The following is a 26,963-nucleotide window of genomic DNA, read 5'->3' as shown; positions in this document are numbered from 1 at the left end:
GCTCTGCTCTTGGTCTTGTTTTTATTCTGCAGCTTTGTGTATGTTTTTGTTAGATTTTATCTGTATTCCTATTAATTTCTATTTGATGAACTATCTAGAAAACTTCAGGTCTTTGATGGTATTCAATGTAATACATAAAAAGGATATCCAGCCTATAAATAAAATATAGCAGGTTTTTTTTCCATTTCTTGGCCATGAAATATCAAAAAGCTACCATGTAACTCTTTAAGTTCACTGATAATATAACCCATCTTTCAGTATTTCAGGCAACTACACAGATAACTACTTCAAGAGCAGAGTGTAAGGCAATCAATATTCTATTACTTAATTGCATGTCATGGAACTCAAAGCATTACCACAATTTCAAAATAATCTTATGAAGTAGATTTGGATTAGCAATCACAGCTTTCTCAAAGTTACACAGTACCTAATTCTCATATTCAAGCCTTTCAAGCCAATACACAATAATACTCTAAGCAGAGAGAAATAATGCCACAATATCTTTTCCTAATGAATGAATTAGTCCAACTATTAAGAAACAGAAGTTTAGAAAAATAAATGAAATTCTCAGCATTCAGTTTCTAATATTCAGCTACCTAATAATCAGTTCTTGCTATTAAGCATAGTTGTAATACTTCATTTGTTGTATAATGATGGGAAAGAATTCATTCAATTGTTGCCCCCCCACACACACATACATTTAGGAAACAACCTTCCTACAGAGGCTAATCTGGCACCAAGCGGGTTGTATTTTCAGTGGGAGTAAATACAAATACAGTCAGGTCCAGAAATATTGGGACATCGACACAATTCTAACATCTTTGGCTCTATACACCACCACAATGGATTTGGAATGAAACAAACACAATGTGCTTTAACTGCAGACTGTCAGCTTTAATTTGAGGGTATGTACATCCAACTCAGGTGAATGGTGTAGGAATTACAACAGTTTGCATATGTGCCTCCCACTTGTTAAGGGACCAAAAGTAATGGGACAGAATAATAATCATAAATCAAACTTTCCCTTTTTAATACTTGGTTGCAAATCTGTTGCAGTCAATCACAGCCTGAAGCCTGGAACGCATAGACATCACCAGACACTGGGTTTCATCCCTGGTGATGCTCTGCCAGGCCTCTACTGCAACTGTCTTCAGTTCCTGCTTGTTCTTGGGGCATTTTCGCTTCAGTTTTGTCTTCAGCAAGTGAAATGCATGCTCAATGGGATTCAGGTCAGCTGATTGACTTGGCCATTGCATAACATTCCACTTCTGTCCCTTCAAAAACTCTTTGGTTGCTTTTGCAGTATGCTTTGGGTCATTGTCCATCTGTACTGTGAAGCGCCGTCCAATGAGTTCTGCAGCATTTGGCTGAACGTGAGCAGATAATATTGCCCAAAACACTGCAGAATTCATCCTGCTGCTTTTGTCAGCAGTCACATCATCAATAAATATAAGAGAACCAGTTCCATTGGCAGCCATACATGCCCACGCCATGACACTACCACCACCATGCTTCTCTGATGAGGTGGTATGCTTAGGATCATGAGCAGTTCCTTTCCTTCTCCATACTCTTCTCTTCCCATCACTCTGGTACAAGTTGATCTTGGTCTCATCTGTCCATAGGATGTTGTTCCAGAACTGTGAAGGCGTTTTTAGATGTTGTTTGGCAAACTCTAATCTGGCCTTCCTGTTTTTGAGGCTCACCAATGGTTTACATCTTGTGGTGAACCCTCTGTATTCACTCTGGTGAAATCTTCTTTTGATTGTTGACTTTGACACACATACACCTACCTCCTGGAGAGTGTTCTTGATCTGGCCAACTGTTGTGAAGGGTGTTTCTTCACCAGGGAAAGGATTCTTCGGTCATCCACCACAGTTGTTTTCCGTTGTCTCCCGGGTCTTTGGGTGTTGCTGAGCTCACTGGTGCGTTCCTTCTTTTTGAGAATGTTCCAAACAGTTGTTTTGGCCACGCCTAATGTTCTTGCTATCTCTCTGATGGGTTTGTTTTGTTTCTTCAGCCTAATGATGGCTTGCTTCACTGATAGTGACAGCTCTTTGGATCTCATCTTGAGAGTTGACAGCAACAGATTCCAAATGCAAATAGCACACTTGAAATGAACTCTGGGCCTTTTATCTGCACATTGTAATTGGGGTACTGAGGGAATATCACACACCTGGCCATGGAACAGCTGAGAAGCCAATTGTCCCATTACTTTTGGTCCCTTAACAAGTGGGGGGCACATATGCAAACTGTTGTAATTCCTACACCGTTCACCTGAGTTGGATGTACATACCCTCAAATTAAAGCTGACAGTCTGCAGTTAAGGCACATTGTGTTTGTTTCATTCCAAATCCATTGTGGTGGTGTGTAGAGCCCAAGATGTTAGAATTGTGTCGATGTCCCAATATTTCTGGACCTGACTGTATGTCCTTAGGATCTCTACCATGGAATATGACTGACCAATCAAGTTTTATCCACTCAGATGAATTGTGTTACTTTTTCTATGTTGTTGCTCTATATTTAATGTGAATTATTTATATAGTCCCACATGTCAACCTGACCGTAATACTAAAAGAACTAAAATCTGTTCAGTAAACAATAAATGGGCAGATAAATTCATAAATATCAAATTAAAATAGTTATTTATAGTACACTTTTTATACTCCATGCTATGGGGTAAAGCTCATCTGCATTACTCAACAGAAGATAATGCTAAGTAACTGAAAGGAATCAAAGAATGATGTTGCTGAGAATTCTATGTTTGAATTTCTTAATCAAACAAGCAAACAGAGAGGAAACAGGAGATTAGCAAGGGAGGCCAAGGCACTTTTCTTTTTCTTCTTCCAATCTAAGCTACTAATCACACAACTTCCAGGAAAAGCGGGGGAGGCTTCAAGCAAGACGGACAGAGAGGGAAGCACAGTTGTAATCTGCAAGTTGTGTGCAATGTTTGTATTCTGACCTCAACTGGACCCAAACTATACTTGATGCAATGCACAAATACATTTGTGTTTTTATTGGGAAAGAAAGGGAAGGAGATTGAGAAAAGTTTCTTATACCTGGTAAAAGATGAACTAGATGATACTACTGTTAAATGGACTTAAAGTTGTCTGAAGGACAGCACCCAAAAAGTACTTAATGACTTCAATGGGAATGGAAGTAGTGTGTGGAATGTCACAAGTTTCTGTCCTGGGCTCTGTGCTGCTCATTTTTATCAATCAATTGGATGTGCGAGTTGAGAGAATCCTCATCCAGTTTGCAGATGACAGAAAACTGGGGATGATAGCTAATACTTTAGTGAAACAAGATCCAAAATATATAGATAGGCTTCAGCACTAAGCTGAAATGAATACTATAGAATGCAAGAGGAGAAATGTAAAGTTCTGTATCTGGGTAGGAAAAATGAAAAGCACAAGTATAGAATGGGGTAGATGTGGCTTGGCAGCAGTACTTGTGAAAAGGATCTGGATGTCATTGTTGACCACAAATTAAACATTCACCACCAGTATGATGCAGCTGCTAAAAAACCAAATACTATCTTGGCGTGCATTAACAGGAGCGCAAGTCCAAATCATTGTCCTTCAAAAATGATACCAAGATGGTGAAGGGTCTCAGAACCAAGCCCTATGAGGAACAGTTAAAGGATCTGGGTATATTTAGCCTAGAAAAAAGATTGAGAGGAAATATAACAGCAGTCTGTTTGTTTGTTTGTTTGTTTGTTTCATCTGAAGGCAATCCAACTCCAGAATTACTCTGGATGATTTACAATTTAAAAGCAGAAAAACAATAGAGGAAGAAGCTGAAGCATCCAGATAACCACATTCCATTAAAAAAAAAAAAAAGAACACCACCAGTAGGTGTTCCTACCCTACCCCAAGGCTTGGGAAAACAACCATGATTTAAAGGACTTTCAGAACATCATTAGAGTTGGAGCTGCCCAGGGGGGATATCATTCAAGAGGGTTACAACAGAACTGTCACACAAAGAGGGAGAGGAATTATTTTCTATTGCCCCAGAGGGCAGGACCAGAACCAATGGGTTAAAACTACAAGGAAGGACTTTCAGGCTACATATCAGGATAAATCTCCCAGTTACATGAGCTGACAGCTAGTGGAATAGGCTGCCACATGAAGTGGTGAGTTCTCTTTTGCTGGAATTCTTCAGAGACTGAATATTCATCCATCAGAGATGCTGTAGTGGATCCTGTACATAGCAGAGGATAGGACTACATAACCTCTAAGGTCCCTTCAAACTCTATGATTCTCTGAACATGCTAAAATCTTGGTGGGTGATTTTGCTAGGCTTGTTCATGTTGTATAGAATTAATTTTAGATTTAAAAGCACAGTGATGATGCTCCAAAAACTACAAACTGCACTGCTGGGCAATATCTTTACTAAGGATTAATATGTCACAAAATATTGTGCAGGTTTTCCCATCACTCCAACACTCTGAGAGAAAACAGCCAAAGTACATAAATTAGACCAGGTCTGCATTTAAATAGTGATGGGTTACACATGCCAATGTGGAATTTGTAGCTACTATAATATGTGAAGTCAGCAAACTGTGATTTATTAAGCCAAGTATAGATGATAAATCACAACTGAGTACAGCTTCATTCTCAAAATGAAGACTGCAGTAGTATGAATTTGTGTATGCTAGGTATTATAGGTATCAGATTCTATACAAGATTCTGAAAGATGGAGAAATGCCTGATCCTGTTTCTAGGGAGAAAAAAAACCCTTCCAGCCATTAGTCAAGTAGTTTAGTTATTGAATCATAAACATAATGTCTTGTCCTTAAAAGCAGCATTTATAAGAAACCAATATTCTGCTTTACTGAAGGAAGGACTATAAAGCTTCAAAGATTCCAAAGCAATTCCATCTTTTCCCTTTAACGTTTCTCTCTTCATTCCTGCCATGACAACTGGGTGTATTTATGAAGGGGATGTAAGAACTATCCAAGATTTGATACACGAAAGTCCATCAAATAGCTGAATTAATTCAAAGGTACCCCATTAGCTGCATCAAACTTATTCCATGATTTAATTAGGCAGTTTGATCAAACTGAAGCTTCATAGAGTCCTAATATTCTTCTTAGAGGGCTATTAGCCCATGGCCTGATGAAATGAGCTATGATCCATGAAAGCTGAATTTGTTACTCTTTAAGGTGTCATGAGATTCTTTATTGTTTATACAGAAGATACAGAGAAGGAAAACATTCTTTAAAGTTTCTGTTAAAGAAGGGAAAAGGGTGGGTGGGTGGGTGGGTGGGTGGGTTGGTTGGTTGGTTGGTTTTTAAGGGCAATGGAAAGCAAATGAGAATAAGAAAAAAAAAAGCATGTAAAGGGATGGAGAAAGGGAAAGGCATGGTAAGAGCAGCATTTCCTATCAGATGATTTCCAGAAACTCTGGGAGTTGTAGTCCTAGTGGCACCAGATTGTGAAAGGCTGACTAAAAGCAATTTTAGTTCAGGAAAAATCATTATACAGTCAAGTAAAGGTTTACAAAAAAAGTTACTAACCATTTATTTTCCAAGACCTCTTCATCAGGGAAAAAAAGTTAAAGCTCCATAAAAAGAAGAGGGAGAGCAAAAACCATGGATGATGTTCAAGCCATATCTCTATCAGGTTATAATCTTAGAAAGCATTCATAGTCTACAGTCATGCACACGGGCCTCATAATGTACAGAAGTGTTATTAACTTGGAACCAAGGTCTCTCCCATAATTTGCTGGGAACAAACAACTAATTCTCTTCTTCTCTCTCATGTACACAAGCATTTTTGGAAATATAAAATCAGGAAGTTAAGGGCAAAACTGCTCAGAGATGATTTCAGACTACACCCTTATGTACTGCTGATGCACTACTTTCTACAGTTAGCAGAATAACTGTAATTAAAGTACCGTATATCATTTTAATTTAGCACTGTATTTTCCATCAGCAATGTCCTTCGTATCCAAGATCATCCTCACAAGTAAGTCCCACTTAGAGCCAAGATTTTGGAATTCAAAATGCATCGCCTGCAAATTCTGCCTGTTTTACTGCTTCCGGTAGACCCGAGCTGAGGAATTCATGATGAAAACAATGACAGCTGCCCCCTGAATTGCCTCTTTTAACTGCCTATTTTTGTGAAAGGGGGGCTTTCTCCATGGTTCCCATCACCAGAATTTCTTTTTGTGTACTCATTTGGTCACACACACAAACACTTTGATTTCTAGAATTACAGCTATCGTAGGGCCCCCAAATACAGCCATGCAAATAGGAGAGAATACTTTCCAAAGTTACCATTAGCCCTGGGAATAGTTTACACAGGTTACAATAGAAATTTTGGGCTGGTATACATGTGATTTTTAACAATTCCACAACATGAGGAAAAGTTTTAAACTCCCCTTCTCCATGTACCACAACCCCATAATACATGAGTGCTCAGGTAGCCCACCATAGCTGTTAATTAATTAATTTAATATCTAACATTGAATGTACTCATGCATTTCAGATTTTCACAAGCTTGAATCCTCTGGCTGAACAGGAAGAAATCTAGAAGATGCTAGATTGGAAAACTGATTAATTCAATGACATATCTGTTCTGGCATTCTATGCGTATAGTGCAAAATCCTTTACTGCATGATATGCAAGCCCACCCATTCTTGTTTAGTGTTGTTTGTATGAGTCATGCCATAATGTCTTGCTCAATAAAACATGGTTAAAATCATGGCTTAGCACTATGTGTGAATGCAGCTTTAGATTGATCCCTATGGTGAATTCTGAAATCTGGTTAATTTTTTATTCTTCTGCACTTTGGATATGACTGCTCATAAGCCACATTAAAGATGGACTGGTTTATATAGGGTCTTGCGGTGGAGTGAATGATTCAGAGAAGGTAGGATGCCAACGTAGTTTTGCTTCTTTGGGGGCTCAGTGGGTTTTTATTCCTTCTCATATCATGCCTAAAATCTATATAACATTTTCTTATGAAGCAGTACAGGTCTAATGGAGTTATAGAGGTTTACATATTTCTACTTCTTCTCTGTCACCCCATATTGTTTATCTCACTTAAATCTACTAAGTAAAAAGCAAGCTCTTAAGCAGTTTTATCAGCCCCCTAGCTACCCTGCCATTTCAATTAAGATATGATAATATTTGCTAATGCCACTTTTACCTAGGACTATTGAAATAGTTTTCAAACACTGTGAGAGGCAGATGTATTTCACACAGTTACATTTCCTTTGGGATTCTATAAAAATGGCCACCCTCAAATGCATAAAAACAATGCTCATCTTACAATAAAGCTGAAATACATATGAAGGAGTCAGTTGTTGACAAAACATACTTTTAGTTCCTTGAGTAACTGCCAAGGGAATGGGTCCACCCCAAAGAATGTAAAAGTTAGACATCCCAAGCTTAAGAAATTGACTACAAAGACTTCTTTCCTACTGCTATATGACAAGCTGGCTATAGAACATAGATACCACCCAATTTTCTACTTGCTTTTTAACATTCAATTTATCCTCTGTATGCTAACTCAACACTTACTTGCATTTTTAAAAAATAAAGATTCACAAACACAAAGTTTTAAATGTTTTTTTTTATGGCAACCTCTCCTATGACATTATGTCACCATTTTTTAATACCGTAGTCACATTATAGCAAAGAATGTTGTACACCCTATTCAGTACATCCTACTCAGACCATAGCCAGGACCATAAACCAGGACCATAACCTATAATCTCTAGATATTATTAAATTACTATTCTCAGCATCCACACTATTGGCCATAGTGCTACTGAAAATTGACCATTTGGAAGATCACAGTTTCCCCACTCTACTGTACATCTTACATATTAGCAGCACTGGCAAATGATCACAGGGCTAAACTTCAATAGGTCATCATGTTCTACGCTTGTTAGCCACCACCAAACATTAAAGCCTCTGGCCACACTGTTAAAACTCAATTTTCTTTTGTACATCTGTTTGCTTTGAACATAGTATTTTCACACAGGCTTTAATTCTACTTTCTATATACCTTGAAACTGTAGAGTTATCATAGATGTGCCAAATTCTGCCTCACATTTGCTGCAGGAATAACAACAAATCCTCTGTCAGGACTAAGACAAAACTGTACATATGCTGTGTTTGCACAACATGAATACCTTAAGAATAAAAAAAAACAAGCATTGACATCTCACGCTCCCCCTCCCCTTTGATGCACAGCTCATTCATCAGAGTTGGCAAGACTTGACATGTTGCCACAACCTAGAAAAAAATACCTCTTGGGATTTATGGAAACCAGAACTTGAAATAAATACTTTTCAGTTCAGATACTGCAAATGTAAAATAGCAGTGGGTTTAAATGGCATATTCAGCCTCTAACTCAGGCACAAAGGCTGGACGTGGGGGTTAAGACAGCAGCATGTGCATCCTTGTTAAGGCTTAACTGGTTAAGTGAGCACAGCCATAGAACAGGACTGAGGCTGAATTCATTTTACTAGCAAGAAAGAAATGGGCAGGTGAGTGAGGAAACAGAGGCTTAGAATTTAGAGATCCTGATACAGAAAACCTGCCATTCCTTGTTTTCAAAGTTACTGAAGCATTGAGACCTGGTAACATATGGGAACAACAAGAGAAGGGGGGAAAAGTGGGGAATTTATTTGATCTAATCAGTCAAATATATAACTGACAACAGGATTCACATTTCCCAATATGCTATGATTTGTTTAATCCACAGTTGACTATAGCCATGCCTGCCTTACCCACTACAATAGCTGAGTTTGCACAACAGATTAAGCCAAAACAAAGAAAAACATTTTTGGATTTAGAATGATGTATCAATCCAGCCAATGAATTAGACATTAAGTCTGTACTTCTACAGCAGAAATCTTCTACACCAGACAAAAATTAAAAAACAAAACATTGCATGCATAGATTTAGGAAAAAAATCGTGCTTATGCACTGTGTTCCACTGTTTGTTTGTTTTAAAAATCCATTATATTCCAGAAGAAATCAACTGAACACTGATAAGCACATTCAGTAGCAAGGTTTTCTTGCTTCAAAATGAACAAACTACTTCAAAGAGGAGGGCTCACTTTTATGTTTCACGTCTCAGAAAAATGATACTGTTGCCATATTTAACAGGCTGGATGGTCATTCGTTGAGGATCCTGCAGAGGGTTGGTCTGAACAGTGGTCTAGCTGGCTGGGGAATTCTGGGAGTTGAAGTCCACACATCTTAAAGTGGCTGAGGTTGAAAAATACTGGTCTAGATGATCTCTAAGGTACGTCCCAACCCTTAGTTTCTATAATTCTAAAGACGACTTGAAAGTAAGCCTAAACTGACATTTACTTACTCCCAATCTACTGGCCATTTACATTCAAGGTAATGCACGAAAGCTTAATTTTTAGTCATCTCGGCATATCTTTTCCAAGACTCATGTAACCCTACACCCTCAGTACGGAAGGGCAGCCATGAACGTCTCCACGGCGTTCTCAATTCCTTCAACACAGTGGTGACTCTCTATTAATAAGCTGACATCAGCAGCATAAGTATATAACGCTGTCCAGTAACGACTGGCTATAGACACTCCAGTAATATACCTAGAAAAAGCTGTCTTGGTAGAATCCTGCGTGCATTGAGCAGAGTTTGGGTTCTCGCGTGAACCTTTGCCGAAAAATGCATTGCACAGCGTCAAGCATCGATTCCCAGCAAAAAATCCCCCAGGCCTCTCTACGGAAATACTTTCCCAGGGGAACAGGCTTAACTGTGTCACAATTGAGGCTCTTGTCACGTGACAGAAAATGCAACAATTTTGATCTCTCTAACGCCAGCCGCCTCACTTCCTTCCACAGCGTAACAAGGCTAAGTAAAGGGACCGGGGGAGGGGAAAAAGTAGGGCTGAATATAATTTATCAACGTCTCCAAGCCCCTCTGGGGGGGAAATCCCTCGACTAATTGCATAGCAGGTAAAGGAATCATCCGTAGCCGTGCTTGGATTGGAAAGCGGCGCTGTCCATCATCCCTCAAAGGAATCAATCGCATTCCCCAGGTTGCAAACAGGAGCGACGTGTCCCTGCCTAGACCAATGATGAAGGGGAAGGTGGGCGTGGCTAACGATGTCCCGGTTATGAGGGCAAACAAGATGGCGGGGATCGGTTTCCCTCTTCCCCCGCGTTCTCAGTTGCTCTCCCTTCTCCCTCAAACTCGGTATAAGGCGCTGTGGAAGGATCCCCACCCCACATCTCGGAGGGCTCCAGGCCTTTCTAGTTCTGTTACCCCGCTCCCGCCCAATCCGGTCACCTTCACGCGATCCTGGGGGGCCGTGAAGGAGGGAAGGGGAAGGAGGTTACGACTGCGGCGGCAAAGGGGGGGTCTTGACTCTACTTGCCTGGGCCGCCTCCTTGTTCTCCTCCGCGGGGCCCCTGGTTTTCCGCGGGGTGCTCGGGCTTGCACCGTCGGCAAGGGTGGAGGGGGGACAAGATGTCGGCTCAGCCCGTGTCTCCTCAGCGCCGCCCCCTCATGCCCGCGACTCCCAGCCCGCTCGGCCCCGCTGCCTCTTGCCTCAGTGCCTCCGCCGCGGCTTCGGCTCCTGTTGCGGGGTGGGGGGAGGGAGCGAGGGAAGGCAAGATGGAGGCGGCGGCGGCAGGAGCGCAGCCCGGCCAAACGATGGAGAGGAAAAGGGGGGAGGGAAGGAGACGGCGAGGGAGGGGGCTGCAGCCGCGCTCGGCTCTCTTTCTCGCCCCCCCGACAAGGACCGCCCCCCCGCTTTTCCTCCCTGGACACAAATCTTGAAGGCCTGGGGGCAGCGGTGTGCGGGGAGTGTGGGGGGGGGGTGACCGAGATAGGCTAATGAGTCCTGCGTGGTGGCGGGTAGACCTTCAGGGCTGGTGCTTTCGGACGCGCTCTGGCCTTAGGAGAGGGGGGAGCTTTGAAACTGGCTGCCTTGGAGGCCGGTGTGGGGACAAAGTTGAATTTTGGCGACATGCGGGGAAAAGTGCTGGGAACCATTCTGAGGCAGCGACTGAAGGGCTTGTTCATACCTGATCCAATTCCTACAGGGAGAGTCACTTCCGTGTAAGAATGTGTGAATCCCCTATGTAGATTGGAGCATGTGTGCAGTTTCCTGCACGCTCATGCTTTGGGAGGCCCTGCCCAGCAAAATGATAAGTGTCTGAATATGGTCTGGTGAACTACACGTGATTTCAATGTGCGCCATGCAGTAATAAAGTGAGCCTGTTTCTCATAAATTTGAAGAACCTGTATTTAAGCCAGCCTCTCAACCTGCTGTTCTCTAAAGGTGTTCCCTCTGATCTCCAGATACAGTCACTGGGATTGTAATCTAATATATGTTGGAAAGAACCAGATTGTAGGTGGCTGTCCTGGATTGTCCTGTTCAGGTAAAGGTAAATAGGAAAGAAGTGTATTGCAATGCTGTTTAGATTAAACTTTTTTCATTTGATTTGTGAAAAGACAGGATTTTGGCTTTATGTCACATATGTTGTACAGAACTTTTTTCCCATTGCTGATTCTATTATAACTGCAATAAATAAATTGCAGCCATATGCTGCTACAGATATTCTAAATACTGTTTTGAGTTAGCTGGTGACATAAAAGAAGTCAGACAGTGTAAGCTGTATGATTCATATGAAAAAGGTCATGCTACGTTGCATCTTAATATTCAAATTGAGGGCTAAACTACTGTGTTTAGAACAAAAATTGGTGGGTTTTGGCACACTTGAAGCCTGTCCCATATAACATAGTGAACCCAGCAGAGTATACTCTTAACCAAAATCTTTGTATACCTAAACTCCAAGAGATGATAGTGCATTCTTAATAAAGCACTTGCTAATATAAATTTAATGAGATGTTGCATTTTATTATTTCAAAAGAGACAGGAAAAGACCCAAGTTTGTTTACTACATGAGAAGCATATTAAAAGGTTGTAGCATTTTCTTTGTATATAAAGTAGACTAATCTGATAGACGATACCAGCCATGGCTAGTGAAGGGGGGGGCACTTAACTAGGTAGAAAAAAGCCAAAGATAATTGAGTACAGTATCACAACAACCAGAGTAAATGCAGGAAGCAAGTAATTTTAAGGTCATAAATACAAAGTGGGGGTGTGAGCCACAGTTACAATAAAATAGGTTGTTGAATTATACAGATATTTGTAGGTTCCAACAACCTATTACACACAAAAAAAGCAAAATAATGCAAGTGGAACCAAATTCATGAATGCTAAGTGGGAGGGAGAAGAAAAACTCTGGATGCTCATTCTTATGCTCTTATTAGCAAGCTACTGCATAAGAAAAAAGGCAAATTGAAGTTATTATATGGTTTGCTCACTAACATCCTTATACCTTTATTATAGGCATGGCTATAATCAGTCACATGAAGCTACTCATGCTATTACTGAATGCAGATTCAAAATAAGAATGCACTGCCTTAAAAGCCAGTTGCTGTTATAGGCTTGCAAGTATTCTCAGTAAGGTCTCAGTAAAATAGATGTGGATACCCAACTATCCAGGAATTGCACTGTGGCAATTTAGTAACTCGTAAATATTTTAAATTTTCTCTAGTATTTGAATATATGCATTTATATTCTGATTAAATTTGCTCTATCTTAACCTCTAATTTGTTTAAAATGTTCTACTTCTTATGACCTCTGTATTTTTTCTGAAGTACATACAGTTTGATAAAAATTATTTTTAAAACTAAAAAACAACTTTCACATCATTGGTATATTCCTCTCACCCTCCCATATGTATTTATTTGCTAAAATGATATCCCATCTTTTGTACAAGAACAAGGCAGTATATATAGTGCTCTCTCCTTCTATGTAAGAAGTGAAGTAGAAGAAACAGTTCAGGGAAATATTTCCAAATTCTGGAGAGAAAAGTGTCATTTCCAAAACAAGGATTGGTTTGCAGCTGAGACATTTTTACTGCCAAGATGACAAACTGTTGTTTTGTGAAGAGTAGAATTGACACATCCCTCTTATGTCTTGGTGCCTCATTGTGGTAGTGGTGAATGTCCTTGAGAGAGATGAGCAAAGAACACCAGGTGTGTACAACATGAATATAGATTCCTAGCAAGATCATCAAAAATGTGAAGGTCATCCCAGCTTACCCACTAAAGCAAACAGGCAGCTGTATCAGGCAGCAGTGATATAAAAAGATGATTGAGGTGAATGATAATTTTAATGACAATGGCAAAGGCAAAGGCATCATTTCATACTGCATGGAAGAAAGTAATGGTAAATTGCTACTGTATTTAACCAAGAAACCCACAGAGATAAACAGTGTAAAGTGATTGATAATTCCATGCTGGATGTTGAGCTTTTTGGCCAGATGGCACTCAACATGCTACTGAGGAAGAGCTGAGACTCTTTCAGTGGTCCCCAGGTTAAGAATGCCTGGTTTGAGGACAACCCATAGTTAAGAACGGAGCCTATTGTAGCAAAATACAAATTAAAGACACAATTATTTGAGTTAAGTGCACAATGGTTTGAGTTAATTACACAATACTACTTACACAGTATTATATAATAATACTGTTCTGGCTTACATACAAATTTGACTTGACAGACCTTGGGAATGGAACTCATTCTTAAACTGGGGACTACCTGTACTAATAGTGTTTGATGTGGCTAGTTGAAAGCCTTTGGAACATCTAGTTGCTGATATTGGCTTGTCATGCAGGAAAAGAAAATGCAAAGCTGCAGAGACAGAATTACAGTGGAATGTAAGAAGCATAAACATGGGAAAGATGAAGTGAATTGACTACATACTGACATCTTAGACATCAGAAAATAGACTGGAATTGGACATTCCAGTTTACTATTCAGGACACAAAAACCAAGAAACAGTGCTTTAATATGAAGGATATAGTAAAAACGGTATTTGGGTACAATGCAATCAGCTGAATAATATTAGACTTCACAAACAACCTTTTAACATGATGGTTATCTTAGTTTATGTTCCAACCACCAATGTATAAGAAGAGGATGTTGATGTGTTTTATATTTTATGGTCAAGTTCAATCGGACATCAACAGAACATGCAAGGAAGATGTGCTGCTGGTGCTGGGGATTGGACTGCCAAAGTTCCTCCATAGTAAGGAGGAAAACAGTTGAAAGTATTATTGACCTAAGCAACACAAATGGAGCAGGAGAAAAACTTACCAGTTTCTGCCAATCCAGTGATTTCATTAATGCAGTCTTCAAACACTCAAGATAATACCTATATACATGCATGTTTTACCAGACGGAGTATACAGAAATCAAATTGACCTCTACAAGGAGGTGTAAAAACATTGAAGATGGTATCAGGAATGGAAAAACAAGTCTTCCAAAAGAACTCTGAACTCAAAAGGAGATTCCAACCTTGAATTGGTATGTTAAAGGCCACCTCTGGACAGATAGTAAGACCTTAGAGAAGTCTATAATGTTGGGAAAGGTGGAAGGAAAAGGAAGGGGACAACCATCAGCAAAGTGGGTGGATTCAATTAGGGTGGCAATGGGTGCAGTTCTGGAAGATCTGAAGGGCAAAATGGGAAATAGATCATCTTGGAGAAGTTCTACATATGTAGTTGCTAAGAGTCAACACTGACTTAATGGCACATAAGAAAGATAATCAAAATTAATATGTTAGCTGCTCAATTTGAATATTTGGTAGTCTGATGTCTGAATGTATTTGGGAATCATGTCTTTGCAGCAGCACAAGATGAATGTTCCTAAAGTTTTGTTGGTTTTCTGTATCAGTACAGAAAACTTGACAAATGCAGAAATGAATTTCAGTGCTTGTTTCCAGGAGCTGTTCCCAGGGTAAAAAATTTCCAAGGCAGCCCCATTTATACATTGGAACTATTTGCAATTATTGGAACATCTCAATGCAGAATCTTTTTTTTAATTTCTAAAAGTATCAAAATGCTTTTTAATTTTTTTTTTTTTTTACAATCCATTGATAAAATAGACACTGGAAGGAGAAGTTAAGAGAAAAACTGGAAGATTTTGACATTGGAATGATTGTGTACTAATGATAATAGAGCAAAGTGTTAACAAAGAATCATAAAATGTTTTATGATTGGGTGACATTTTTTTAATGGAACCTTCTGCATTTCCACATAAAGATATGGGTGGGGGGATTTTTTGATTGCAGAACATTCTGCAGTTTGATTTTCACTTTTTTTGTTAGCATTTCAAATTGGCAGAAGTGAAGATAAACATGAATTATCTTTAAAGTGCTTCTGAAAATTACAGTAATATGGAAGTACCCTTCACTTCCTCGCATTCTACATTTCCATAATTTTAAAGTACTAAATATTGCCAAATGAGTCTAGTCTGTAATCCAACAGGACAATTGTTTTATTAGCTCTTCATGTTTTTATCTTGAATTATAAATCACTGCCTCTGAGAATATGTATATATACATCACAGATTAAAATAACCATAATATAGTTAACATTTGCAACGAAAAATACTGGGATATTTGTGAAAATCATGCCAGATGGGAATTATCAGTGCTTAAAGATGTAGATACTTCCCATTTACAATATGGCTAATGTAAGGCCAATAAGAAGTGAGAAATCTGTTTTAAATGTAAAATGCTTAGAATGAACCACAAGGAACATAATGTAACTGTTCTTTGAAACTGTTCCTTTATTACATAAATACTTTTATTTTTTGAAACGTGTTTTTTACAGTATTCATTTGGAGATATTAGGAAAAAAGAAAATTTTATAGACTTGTAGAAACATTGTAGCTTTTTAAACCAAGTCTATGGAACCAGTTACAAAAAGCCCAAGAAAAGGTAAAATAGAGCCATCACAATTTATCACAAAGAGATTTAATGAGAATCATATTGATTTGTGGCACTGGAGGTTGTTTGTATCACTGTGATGTTCAAAGCAAAGTTGGCCTCTACTGATTCACTATTATTGTGCTATATGCATATAGCCTTTTTCATGCTGATTTATATTTACTCATCTTTAGGATCAAAACACCGATGATTGTGTATCATTGGAAAGGTAGACCAGCAGTAGACATACAAGAGTCTATAATGTCATTCCACTTCTCCTCTTGGAATCTTTCCGAGCAATTGGGCTGAATGACAGTATTTCACTGTAAATATGCCCTTTAAAGATAAGCAAAATTTACATACATGTAAGTGCACTTTTGTTCAAACAATAAATGTACACTGAACACATTTTTAGTAAATTATAGCAGGGATGGAGAACTGAATGCAGCTGAAGAGACCTGTTGCAATCACAGAATAATTTTAAAAAGCAACAAAAACACTAGTAACAGATGGCAACACTTCATCCTACATAGGCCCTCCTAAACAGCTCAGTTTTTAAAAGGTTGTAAAAGACCAGTTCTTACTAGTACCCCATTCTATTGAATTTCCTTTCAAGAAGAGATGGGTAGTTCCTCCTGCTGTATTTAAATGATATTTAAAAACATTCATACAGGTGGCTTTTTATGTTATGTTTTATTAGGTATGGGTTTAGTTTGTTAGCTGCTTTTAAAAATCTAAATATGTTATGATTTTATGAACTCATACTGAATTGTATATTTTGTACTATGTGCTGCTTTGACTGCCATCTTGAAGACTGCAGTCAAATTCATGACTAAGAAATGCTTCAAATGTGTGAATATTTAATAATGGGATGTGGACTAACAAAAAAGGTAGATATATGTTTGATCTGCCATTGTATAACAGTAATTTGTTAGTTTTATCAGTTCACCTCTTCAGTATCAGTGAGTCCTGTTCTAGCTTGTTCATTCCATGTATCTAGTAATTCTTGTCATGGGCCCAATGCAAGGTGGGGTGTTTCCTGCCTTTATTAAGGGTTTATAGGAACGGATGATGAATAAACACCTGCTTCTTTAAGTTTTCAATTGATCTTTCAGAATAGGCCATTACCCTCTGGCTCTTACTTTTATCTATTAGATTTACTTCCTGCTGCAATCCCCAGGCTTTCAACAGTTAGGTTATTTAATATTTAACATTATAAAATGTATTATGTGAAGAGTACTCCAAATGTGATTTGTCGAGAAATTACCAAGAATTTTTCTATCAGCAAGAAAGTGGATCCCTGCCTCATTTATTAGAAAAATACCACCAGCCAGTTCTTAAATATACTCTTTCCATACATGGAATTTGACACATCCATAGTTGGCAAATAGGCCCACATAGTCAATAACCATCATGGCCCCATTCTCCAGAAGATTCTGAAGTCTAATAGCATGGTTAAAAAAAGTATTCTGGTGAGATGTGAGCTGCTTATGGCATGTCATTTGGCAGGTGTCTTTAGAAAGTATTCCTTTCATTAGTCATTTTTTAATCTTTTTTCCCCTTTTTAATATTCTATGGTCTTTATACTTTAGGAAAGTCAAGACTAATTTCCCTAGGTGCCTTGTTGCTTTTGCATGACACACAGTCTTAATCCTAAAATGAGAAATGTGTAGGTGGACTAAGTGCCCCTCACATGGTGAAGAAATGCAGTGGGATGGTGTTTCCATATAACATTAAAGTACAGTGGTACCTCTAGTTACGAACTTAATCCGTTCCGTGACTCTGGTTGCAACTCGAGTTGGTCTCAAGTCGAGGTAAAGTTTCCCATAAGGTTCAATGTAAATACGGTTAATCCATTCCGCCCTCGGAATTTGGTCGCACCACGAGGCAAATTTCCCCATAAGGTTCAATGTAAATACGGATAATCCGCCCTCCGAATTTGGTCGCACCCCGAGGTAAATTTCCCCCATAAGGTTCAATGTAAATACGGCTAAACAGTTCTGAAACACATGCATTTTATTTTTAAACCTCAAAAACCTTCCAAACGCCACAAAAACCTTCCAAACACCACAAAACACACCACAAGCCTCACCGAATGTCTCCTTGCTACCGCGATCTCGCCCACAGGAAGCCGCGACCGCGTGGCAGCAGGGAAAATGGCCGCGGATCCGGTTCGTAAGTAGAGGTGGAGTTCGCAAGTAGAGGTAAATTTTTGGGGCCAGAGCTGGTCGTATCTTGAAAAATTCGTAAGGAGGGGCGTTCGTAACTAGAGGTACCACTGTATGGTGAATTTTTTGTGTTTCTTCTTACCCAAAGAATTATGAGGCAACTAACAGCAGTGATAGAGATTTACCCAGGTTGCCACATAATTTTTCTTGATTAGCATCTGTCTCTGCCAAGTTGCTTCCTGTGCTCCTAGTTATGCATTTTATCTGCATCAGAGAGACCCTGTACTCCCAACTTTATTCAGCATTAAGGTAGCCAATTATTAGGAGTGCGGGAGTTGGAGGGCTTCTGTTTCAACAACTCTGATGAGGGTTGCACTATGGGCAAGCACGTATAAAAAATTGTCCAGCTGAACTTACTTCTCCATTCATTTATTGAAAGCTTTGTACTTCCTATGGAGTCATCATAGGAGTGCTGTGCTTCTGTCTCTTCCTCAATATCTCTGAATGGATCAAAGTATGAATGGGCCAGAGCTTGGGTTGCTGTGAGACGTTTTTCTACATCCAGCTGCAACATTTTGTCAAGCAAGTCCACTGCTGCAAGGAAACACAAAAATATTGTAAAAATTAAAGGATGCTATAATTGTTAATTATAGTAAGGATAAACCTAAAAGCTTAAGATGGCTGGAGAACTAAGTTGGCTAAATTTGCCTCATCCAATTTTCACATTTCAGTGAACAAATGTAAGTGGCTCACCACTGTATGTGAAACTTAATATCTCAGTATCTTTGAAGAACCCCAGTACTAGATGGGCCCAAATATATGCTCACAAAGTAACCTAGTTTCAGACCATTATCTGATCTAATACGTATCAGGTCACTTGGGTTCCACCCTGCCTCAAATTCAGAAGGATAAAGTTCACAAAACATAATTAAACTAGGAGGAAAGGAACTTGGCTATGTGTTGAAAATACAACTTGATGTATTGTAAAGTGGCCTATAACTTTAACAAATAGTTTTAACTTTTAAAACATCTCATACAGTGCAATTCTGTACTGGTTAGTTCTCATCTTGGAGCCAGTGAAGGGTTTCTTCTCATTACAAATAGCAGCTTTGGAAAAGTGCTCTTGTCCAAGACCATAGTGGGGAGGCAAGAGTAAAATTTAGAAATGTGTAGGAAATGGAAAATATGTTTTATTTCATAGTCAAAACAAAATTCAAGTGTTCTGAACACAGGAAACAATGGAAATGGGACCAGCTGGTGTTCCCTTGTTTTTCACCCCAAGCCCAAGAGGAAATTGCAGTGCATGCTGAATGCTACTAGTTAGCCAATTTGCAGGAAAAAAAATGGTCAAGGTATGATTTTGTAAAACAAATCCCCCACCTGAAACAGGAATACAGCACTGGTCTTACCCACTGACAAGTCAGTTACTGTTGTTTACAATCTGATACCAAAACCTACCCCTTATTTCAGCAGGGAAATCTTTTTCAGTTCTGTTAAATAAACTTTGAGGTACTGAGCTAATCTCTGGCGCTCCTTTCAATTAGTACTTTTTCCAGCCTAAAGATAAGTAAAGCCACCAGGCATACAGATTCTATTTCCATAAATTTCTATCAGGTTTTCTTAATACAGTACTTTCAAAAAAATATTTTTAAAATAATCCATTTAATCAAATTTTCTGTAAGTGCTGCTACTCCATCTAATAGTGAGATCAAGTGTTTTGCAGTCATCTAAAAGGTACATGCCCAGTAAAAGAAAAGCAGCTGTGTTGATATTTTTTCTTGCAAATAGGTACAGCAGTTGGCTGCAGTAAAAAATAAACCAGTTAACACTTCTTAAAAGCATGAATCACATTTACATAACAAGATATACAACTGTGCACAGAGTGTGTGTGCCTGTCAAAATTCAACAAACCACATCAACATTATGCTAGTATTCTTGGCATTTATACAATATCAATACTGTTAACAAAATGTGTGTGAGAAGCACACAGTACACATGCAGATATTTTTGGCTTGCTTGCTTGAGAAATTAAGCACAGCACACATGAACTCTGTGACCCATTGACTCGTAAATTCTAATTTCCCCCAACAGTTTTGTTTTTTTTTTAAAAGAGAAAAGTAACTTATTGAACAATCATGTGGCTCAGAGCAATCTTCTGTCTGCTCGTGTGTCTAACTGCTTCTCCACACTCAACTCCCATATCATCAGATCTAGTCAAGCAAATTGTAGCGGGGACATGATTGGGCCCCGCTGCGGTACTGGCTAGGCTGGAAAAAGTGTGGAGAAGAGAAGGGAACCCCATCACAAGCCACAAAATAGTCCAGCTGGAGTGCTAGCAGTACTTGGAAGACTCAAAATGACACCACTTGAAATGATAAAGGTTTATTTTGGGGTTGGATCCAAACTCTCAGAACTCATGTTTTGAGCTCTGAATACTCAAAATGCCATTTGTGGCTACCAAGCTGGAGAAGACTGGCACGTAATATAATATTTACTTTTGGGTATTTCCCATTACACTCAAGGGGATTTATTTTCACAATATCCATGGGGTTATACACTATTCATGCTTAATTACATTTTAACGATTTCTTTGTTATCCTCGAAGCTGTACAGAATATGCCGGCTGTGCTAGACTCATAAAAGATTGTTTCGACATGTTCATCTGTCATCTGAATAAAAGTTAAATAATACTTAGAAATATGAGTTTTATCATAAATGAAAAGATATAAAAAGCTTACCCAGAGGACTGGCTTTGGGTAAAAGCAGAGATAAATCCATTTTGGGAATTTTAGGGAGGGTCTGTATGTAGTGTTTAGCCTAAAAGAAACAACATTTTCATACAGCCATACCAATGTCACCTGGAAAAGTTACACCATAATCAACCCTTTATAGATTGGTGAGCAGCCCACATATCAGCCATACCCTTCTTTCATCAGAAGTGCTCATGGGTCCATATTAGCCTCCTTTGAGTTGTGTTTGTAAATAAGACAAAGTAATAATTTTACTGTAGTAATAATAATATCACTTCTATTGATCCTAATATTTGCATCTCCCTTTATATCAGGGATGGGAAGCTTGTAATTTAATATACAGTATGCAGCCGAATTTCATATAATGGGAGAGTTCAGAAGACAGAAGGGAGGGGAAAAAAAAACATTCAGCCCTCTAATAAAAGTGGCCTCCCTTCCCTGCTAGTTAACTGGGTAAGGAGGGCAGTACAGAAAAGGAAGAGAAAGAGAGGGCACCTTTCACCCATATCTGGTTTTGGTACTGCCCACCACAAGCAAGTAGCCTCAAGAGCAACACTTCAAAAAACATCTTAGATTATGCTTCATATGACAATTTCTGCCTATTCAACCCAATTTCTCCAAGTAAATAATAAGATGCAATACTACACAAAAATTAGGACAGAGTAGGATAAACATGCACAGTATTGCACCTTCAGTTCATGGAAGTGAGACATTTCCATTGACTGATCTCTGAATATCTACATTCCTTTGCCATTTTCAAAAGCAAAGTTTGTCTGTCTACAAAGATACCTTCTCATGCCATATTTATGGCCAGTATGTTCCAACTTACTTTGGCCTTTGCTCAACACTTTTGTCATGTCCTTTTTCAATTTTGATCATGTAATATCCTGCCCCTGAGAGGGAGACCTTCCTATGTTGGCAGGGAAGGTTTCATTAGGCCGTGCAGAGAATAGACAACTCATGGCTGTCCCCACCCCCTGGTTCTGTTTTACAGAAGGAAAGTGCATTTTCAGATGTCCTCCTCCTTCTCCTCCAGCTGTTACAACCCCAATATTTCATCTAATTTCAGGGGTGGTATTCAATGATTTTTGTCAGGAGTTGATTGCAGCCAACAATCCTCAGCAGTGATGCAGGAACAAACAAGTATTAATGAATATTAATATTGTATGTTATAAAACTCAGAGGTGATTAAAACAAAAACGCTGGTATACATATAACATCATTTCATTATTCTTGTCAGACAAGCTTATGAGGGTGGAAGTTTAGATACTAGTCACAACAGTTTTCTCTATTTTGTCAGACAGGATTGTTGTGAAGATTAATGGGGATATGGGAAAGCAAATTACTTTGAGCTAATTAGAGGAAAGGTGGGATACGTATGTACAAAAAGAGTTGACATCATTTATAAAAGTTGGGCAGAAAGTTAAACATTCTTTAAAGAGTGCAACTTTCTAAAACTACAACAATAACATACGAGTTTGCTTTTAAAGTGTAAAATAGAGTATCTTACCGCTTTGTCTTCCAGCTTTTGCACAAACTCCTCTCCGGGGCTTCCTGTCACTTTCAGGATCTGGGTTAGCTGATCGAGATCTGGCAGGCTGAATCAAGTATTACCAACAGGGGCCAGACTTTGAGCTTGACACACTAGATGACAAACCCCTCCACAAATGGATCCATTTACCATGTATTTATCCTGCTTTTCCTATAAAAGGGCAAGGTCTATAGCTTGCTTCCATACCTCATTGTTTGCATCACTAGGCTGAGCGATACTGAATCTTACTGCTAGGTCACTGGTTATTAGAGAGAATAAAAACTGCAACCCTCAAGCATTCATGTTAAAGTAATATAAAAAACTTCAGAATATCAGTTTATATCAGCAATGTCTAACAGCACAATCTGATATCTCCTGCCTAAAGACTTAAATACCCTTCCATCAACAGAGATAAATGTGCCTGTCAGTTTTCAGACTGCTAAAGGGACTGGCCGCTATCAAAGCAATGAGCATATGTAGGCTACCTCACCTGTACAAAAGCAGCAGGCCCCTTCCCAGCCCCCTCCACCATTGACATGGTCAAAGGTTTACTGACTATTCATAGATGCCTTCTTTGAAAGAAAAGCACTTTCTGGAATTCTTGTGTACATAGTAACCTTACCCTGCCTTCTAGTGAATCTCGGAACTCTGCAGCAAAGGAGAGGAGAGAGAGGGGATCCTAGAGGTGGTGGTTATACTTGTAGAAAACTTTATGAATGTAAATGTGGGCACACTGTGCCATTTCTTAGGAAAAGCTCTGTCCGGTTTAAGGAGCTGCAGACAGGGCCGTGCAGAGATTGGGATTTGATGGGTGAAATGCCATTTGGAACACTTGTGGGCATACATGTGGGCATGCATGTCAGGAGCACCTTCAGCCAAGCATGACTTTTCCCAGGATCATGCATCAGCTGCTAAGGGCAACCCCATGAGCCTAGGAATAGAGACAACAGTTTTAAGGTGTTCCTGACAAATAGAACATGTGCTCCTTACCTGTTCTGAATTCCATTTTTCCTACCACATCCTGATCTCTGCACAACCTGAGCAGACAGCAGCTACGTTTGTGCTCAGTGCTCCCTGAAATACTTTTTGCTTTTGAAAATGAAACCTTGCACAGCCCTACTATACACTGACTTGAACACCAGTAAAGGTCTACCAATAATGAATGTCAAGCATCAAATGGAGGGAGAAACATCAAATACCCTTGTTTGTCACAACCTTCTTATTAATTAAAATGTGAAAATAGATTTTTAGGTTTAAAATCTTAAAAGGAGCCCACTATACTTACTTTTTGCAAGTATAAGTATTTTTACTTGTCATACCTGACTTCTTGCTATAGGCAACTCTCTACATTATTTACATTTTCAGTCCAAACTGTGAGAGCATCAACTTCAAACAGGGACACAGGTTTGAAAAGGATACAGTCTTTACCCTTAAACAGAGTTTTCCCAGTCAACATTTCTGCCATGATGCAACCAACAGACCAGATGTCCACTGTTTGGAAGTGAGAGAAATAGACAAGAAAGGATTTAATGCTAAGGTTTGAAAGAGCAGCATTAGAAACCAAAATATACATTTTACACATGCTTGTAACAAGTTTGCTTGTTCACAAGTGACATTATCTTTAGCTATCAGACCTGGGCACCAAAAATCCAAACCACTACTAGATGCAGCCAAGAGATACAGAAAACTCTTTGCTGCCATCTTGTGGTCATCCAGATTTTTACAACATCAAGCTGGTAGCCCTGCCTGTAATATTATCTTGTATTATTCTTATTTTATTGTTTTGGAATCTTTTTTAAGTGATCAGGGGCAATGAGCTATTTTGCACTAAGGTAGTTTTTCCCCAACTTGCTGCCCCCCAGATGGGCTGTGTCGACCATAATTCCTAGCCAACAGATCTCTGATCATGCTTGTAGAGAATTAGGAGCATTGAAGAGCAATCCATTTGGAGGACGCCAGTTTGGACAAGTGTCTGTTCAGGTTTTCTATGCCCTAAATTGGTTACACAAAATATATGGCTGGCACTTATGGGCTTTTCAGATATTTTAACTTCATTTTTCTCAAAGGTGCTATTACAGGAGAAATGCATGAGATTAACGAAACCTAACTTTTGCACAATAGTAATAGTTGTGTCAACAGCTGCATTTGAAGCACATGCATCCACATATCACAATGCAGTTGAGTTAGAAACTCTTCATGCTGGTGACTTCACTGGGAGGCACAGGAGAGGCATCTGTCTATTAATTGCAAGATGACTGGAAGAGCAGAGTCATGAAACAATCTAAGTGTTAGGAATTCATAGCAGTGAGAATAAGATTATGCAACACAGTCCAGAGTAGCTGTCTGCAGACTATGGAAGGTAAGAATTCAATTCAGATGCAATCGTATGTGCTTCTGTCTGGGAATAAGTATCACTGAAAAGAATATGACTTCTCAGTAAGCAAAGTAAGGGAAGCAGGTCAGATGCTATTTTAATTAATGTCTGCTTGAAAAAAAGTAGACTGGATTCATACATTGGGCATATAATATGCTAAACCAAATACCATGCTTTACAAACTGTAATTACTGGGATCATACAATTTGTTATGCCACAGCAAACATTACAGCTTAGCATAATCTATGAATCAGGTCACACTATGAGGGTTTGTATTGTACTTACTGAACAAGGGGAGAATTAAATACATTTAAAAATCACATATAAACACTAGTGTAAGGCAATAGCCCACATCCTGGTAAGAATCTCCCAAACCTCCTAATAAATAAATAATTTAACCCACCAGTCTGGTTGTAGTGCATCCAGTTCAGAATCACTTCAGGTGCTCTGTACCAACGAGTTACAACATAGCCTGTCATCTCTGTGTCTGTATGCCTTGCTAAGCCAAAGTCCAAGATCTAAAAACACAAAGAAGATTCTGTTGCATAATGAGGAATTTACAGAACAGTGTTGCCATCTATCCAAAACAAAACAAAAGCCTATTCTGTTTTTCCAGTACACTTCACAAAGTTTCTTAAGTTCCTCCTAGAAGCAGTGGATTGCTACTATGAATGCATTGCTTCTTTTTAGCAGAATGATGACTAAAAACACTTTTAGTTAGCTTTAATGATGCCAACTGAGGGCCTTTCCCCATTACTGAGTCAAAGGGAAATCCACCCATCTTTGAGTCAGCAGGAAACGACACTGGCTTGAAATTTGCTGTTCAATTACAATGCCTGTCCTGCCCCAACTGCATCTGTTCCAAGTCACCATCAACTTGCGTTGTCTTGATTTTGTGGGTGCAGCACGTGATAAGCAAGCAATTAGTTGATCCCTCTGGCTTTGTTGCCCTCCCTCTTCAGCATGTCACCAGTCCATCACAGCAGTGCAGCAGGACAATGTCTGTCATCTCTATTCTCCTACCTGGGCCCTACCCTCTGGCATCCCATTCTGTCATAGTCCATGTTGAATAATAATTTAAAAAAACAGGCAGGAATCAAGAAGGGCTCTGAGTCAAACAATAGCACTTGTTTAGGACTGCTCTCTCCTTCCCTTCTTTAGATATACGTTATGGGAGGCAAAAGAGTCCCACCGTTCCATGCTATTTTCGCCTTGCACTAAACCAGTAAAGGCCATAGAATTAAAGAATTTACAGTATTGCCAGCTGCATTGTACACTGCTCTTGCACAATTCTGATAAGCCATTGGCACAGCACTAGTGTGTCCAGCTGTTTAGAGAGGCAACAGCGGAATTGTTGCAGAAAAGGGTGACAGGAAGGTACAGGATATGCCTTCATCATCTGAAATGGCCAATAAGCATTCTCTGATCTCATCTTTCACCTCTGACATAATGGTTGGGAAACCATAGCAAATTTCGCCCACCTTGAGACTGTCATTGGATACTGTTGGTATAAGGGAAAAGGACTATTTTAGCACAATGCAGTTGAGGATACTTTAAACCGATCTCAGTCATGGGCTGGAGACAAGAGGAAAACAATCTAATGGGAACAGAGCAGTAAAAATACATTGCCAGGGCATGTTTGTACCATGACTAACTACAAGTGGGAAAAGCCCTGAGGGAAGGCAGCTCTTTTTTGTTCTTTGTGTGCTATAATCTTGTTTAGCCAAGACTCAGATATTTTGCCAAAACTCATAGTCTAGCAGTTTGCCAAGCCTAGCTATAAATCAAGGACAGAAAGTATAGTCCATTACCAAGCATTGCATTCTTCCATGGAAAGAGTATTGACGAACCATTCAAGATGCTATTACTGTGCAATTCCAAAATTGAGAGTGGGATGTAAGCTGCATCAATATTATTCTGCATTTGAATTCTGAGCCTTTGCAATGTAGGCTTAAAGCTGGGAACATGATTAAACTGTAATTCTATGTACTGCCATGAAATATAAGGGTCCTTCCAGGTGAAGGCTCTTTGTGAACATACTTTTCTTCTATTTAATAATTTTTTCTAGGGAATGAAAATGCATGGAAGAAATAATGGGAAACATGGGAAGCTTACATAAGGAAGATGATGTCATCTAAAATTCTATTTTGAACAGAGCAATTGCTTAATAAAATGCAATAAAAGTGTTACTGGTCACCTTAAATTGATTGATTTCAATGAATCTATCTTTAGATACATTGGTTGGATCCATCCCACTGAAAGAAGTAGGTGTTACTTCCAAATAAACACAAATGAGATGCAGAAGATGATGCACTGAAGATTCAGTTCAAGCACAGTCAGACCAACAATGCAGT

The 26,963-nt window shown here is 39.1% G+C and overlaps 2 protein-coding genes and 1 long non-coding RNA gene across 13 annotated transcripts in view; 1 reads left to right on the top strand and 2 right to left on the bottom strand.

Annotated features, from left to right (window-relative positions):
- BRPF3 (bromodomain and PHD finger containing 3) overlaps positions 1-11,104 on the bottom strand; it is a 44,866-nt gene extending 33,762 nt beyond the window's left edge. For 3 of the 11 annotated variants that reach the window (XM_007426556.4, XM_025165633.2, XM_007426558.4), the window contains exon 1: positions 10,377-10,681. The gene's annotated coding sequence lies outside the window, so the exon portion shown is untranslated. Of the gene's footprint in view, positions 1-10,376; positions 10,683-11,028 lie in introns of those variants that run through there. The other 8 variants (XM_007426557.4, XM_007426559.4, XM_025165635.2 and 5 more) reach the window with 6 other exon arrangements.
- Positions 10,936-26,795, top strand: LOC112540445 (uncharacterized). Its single transcript, XR_003084534.2, has 3 exons — positions 10,936-11,385; positions 14,254-14,381; positions 26,678-26,795. It is a non-coding gene; the product is annotated as an uncharacterized LOC112540445 (long non-coding RNA).
- MAPK13 (mitogen-activated protein kinase 13) overlaps positions 15,373-26,963 on the bottom strand; it is a 29,834-nt gene continuing 18,243 nt past the window's right edge. The window contains exons 7-12 of the mRNA XM_007426555.4: positions 25,013-25,127; positions 23,655-23,726; positions 22,215-22,294; positions 20,693-20,771; positions 18,372-18,548; positions 15,373-16,122 (exon numbers count right to left, since the gene is read on the bottom strand). Coding sequence (XP_007426617.1) covers positions 16,043-16,122; positions 18,372-18,548; positions 20,693-20,771; positions 22,215-22,294; positions 23,655-23,726; positions 25,013-25,127 — 603 coding nt within the window. The 3' untranslated portion in view covers positions 15,373-16,042. The remainder of the gene's footprint in view (positions 16,123-18,371; positions 18,549-20,692; positions 20,772-22,214; positions 22,295-23,654; positions 23,727-25,012; positions 25,128-26,963) is intronic.

This window comes from Python bivittatus, unplaced genomic scaffold (genome assembly GCF_059951505.1).
Source record: "Python bivittatus isolate LINGU-HERP-01145 unplaced genomic scaffold, Pbiv_v1 ctg000700_np1212, whole genome shotgun sequence".
NCBI classification, from domain to species: Eukaryota; Metazoa; Chordata; class Lepidosauria; order Squamata; family Pythonidae; genus Python; species Python bivittatus.
Note: the sequence above shows the minus strand (reverse complement) of the source record. Positions and strands in the feature narration are given on the sequence as shown.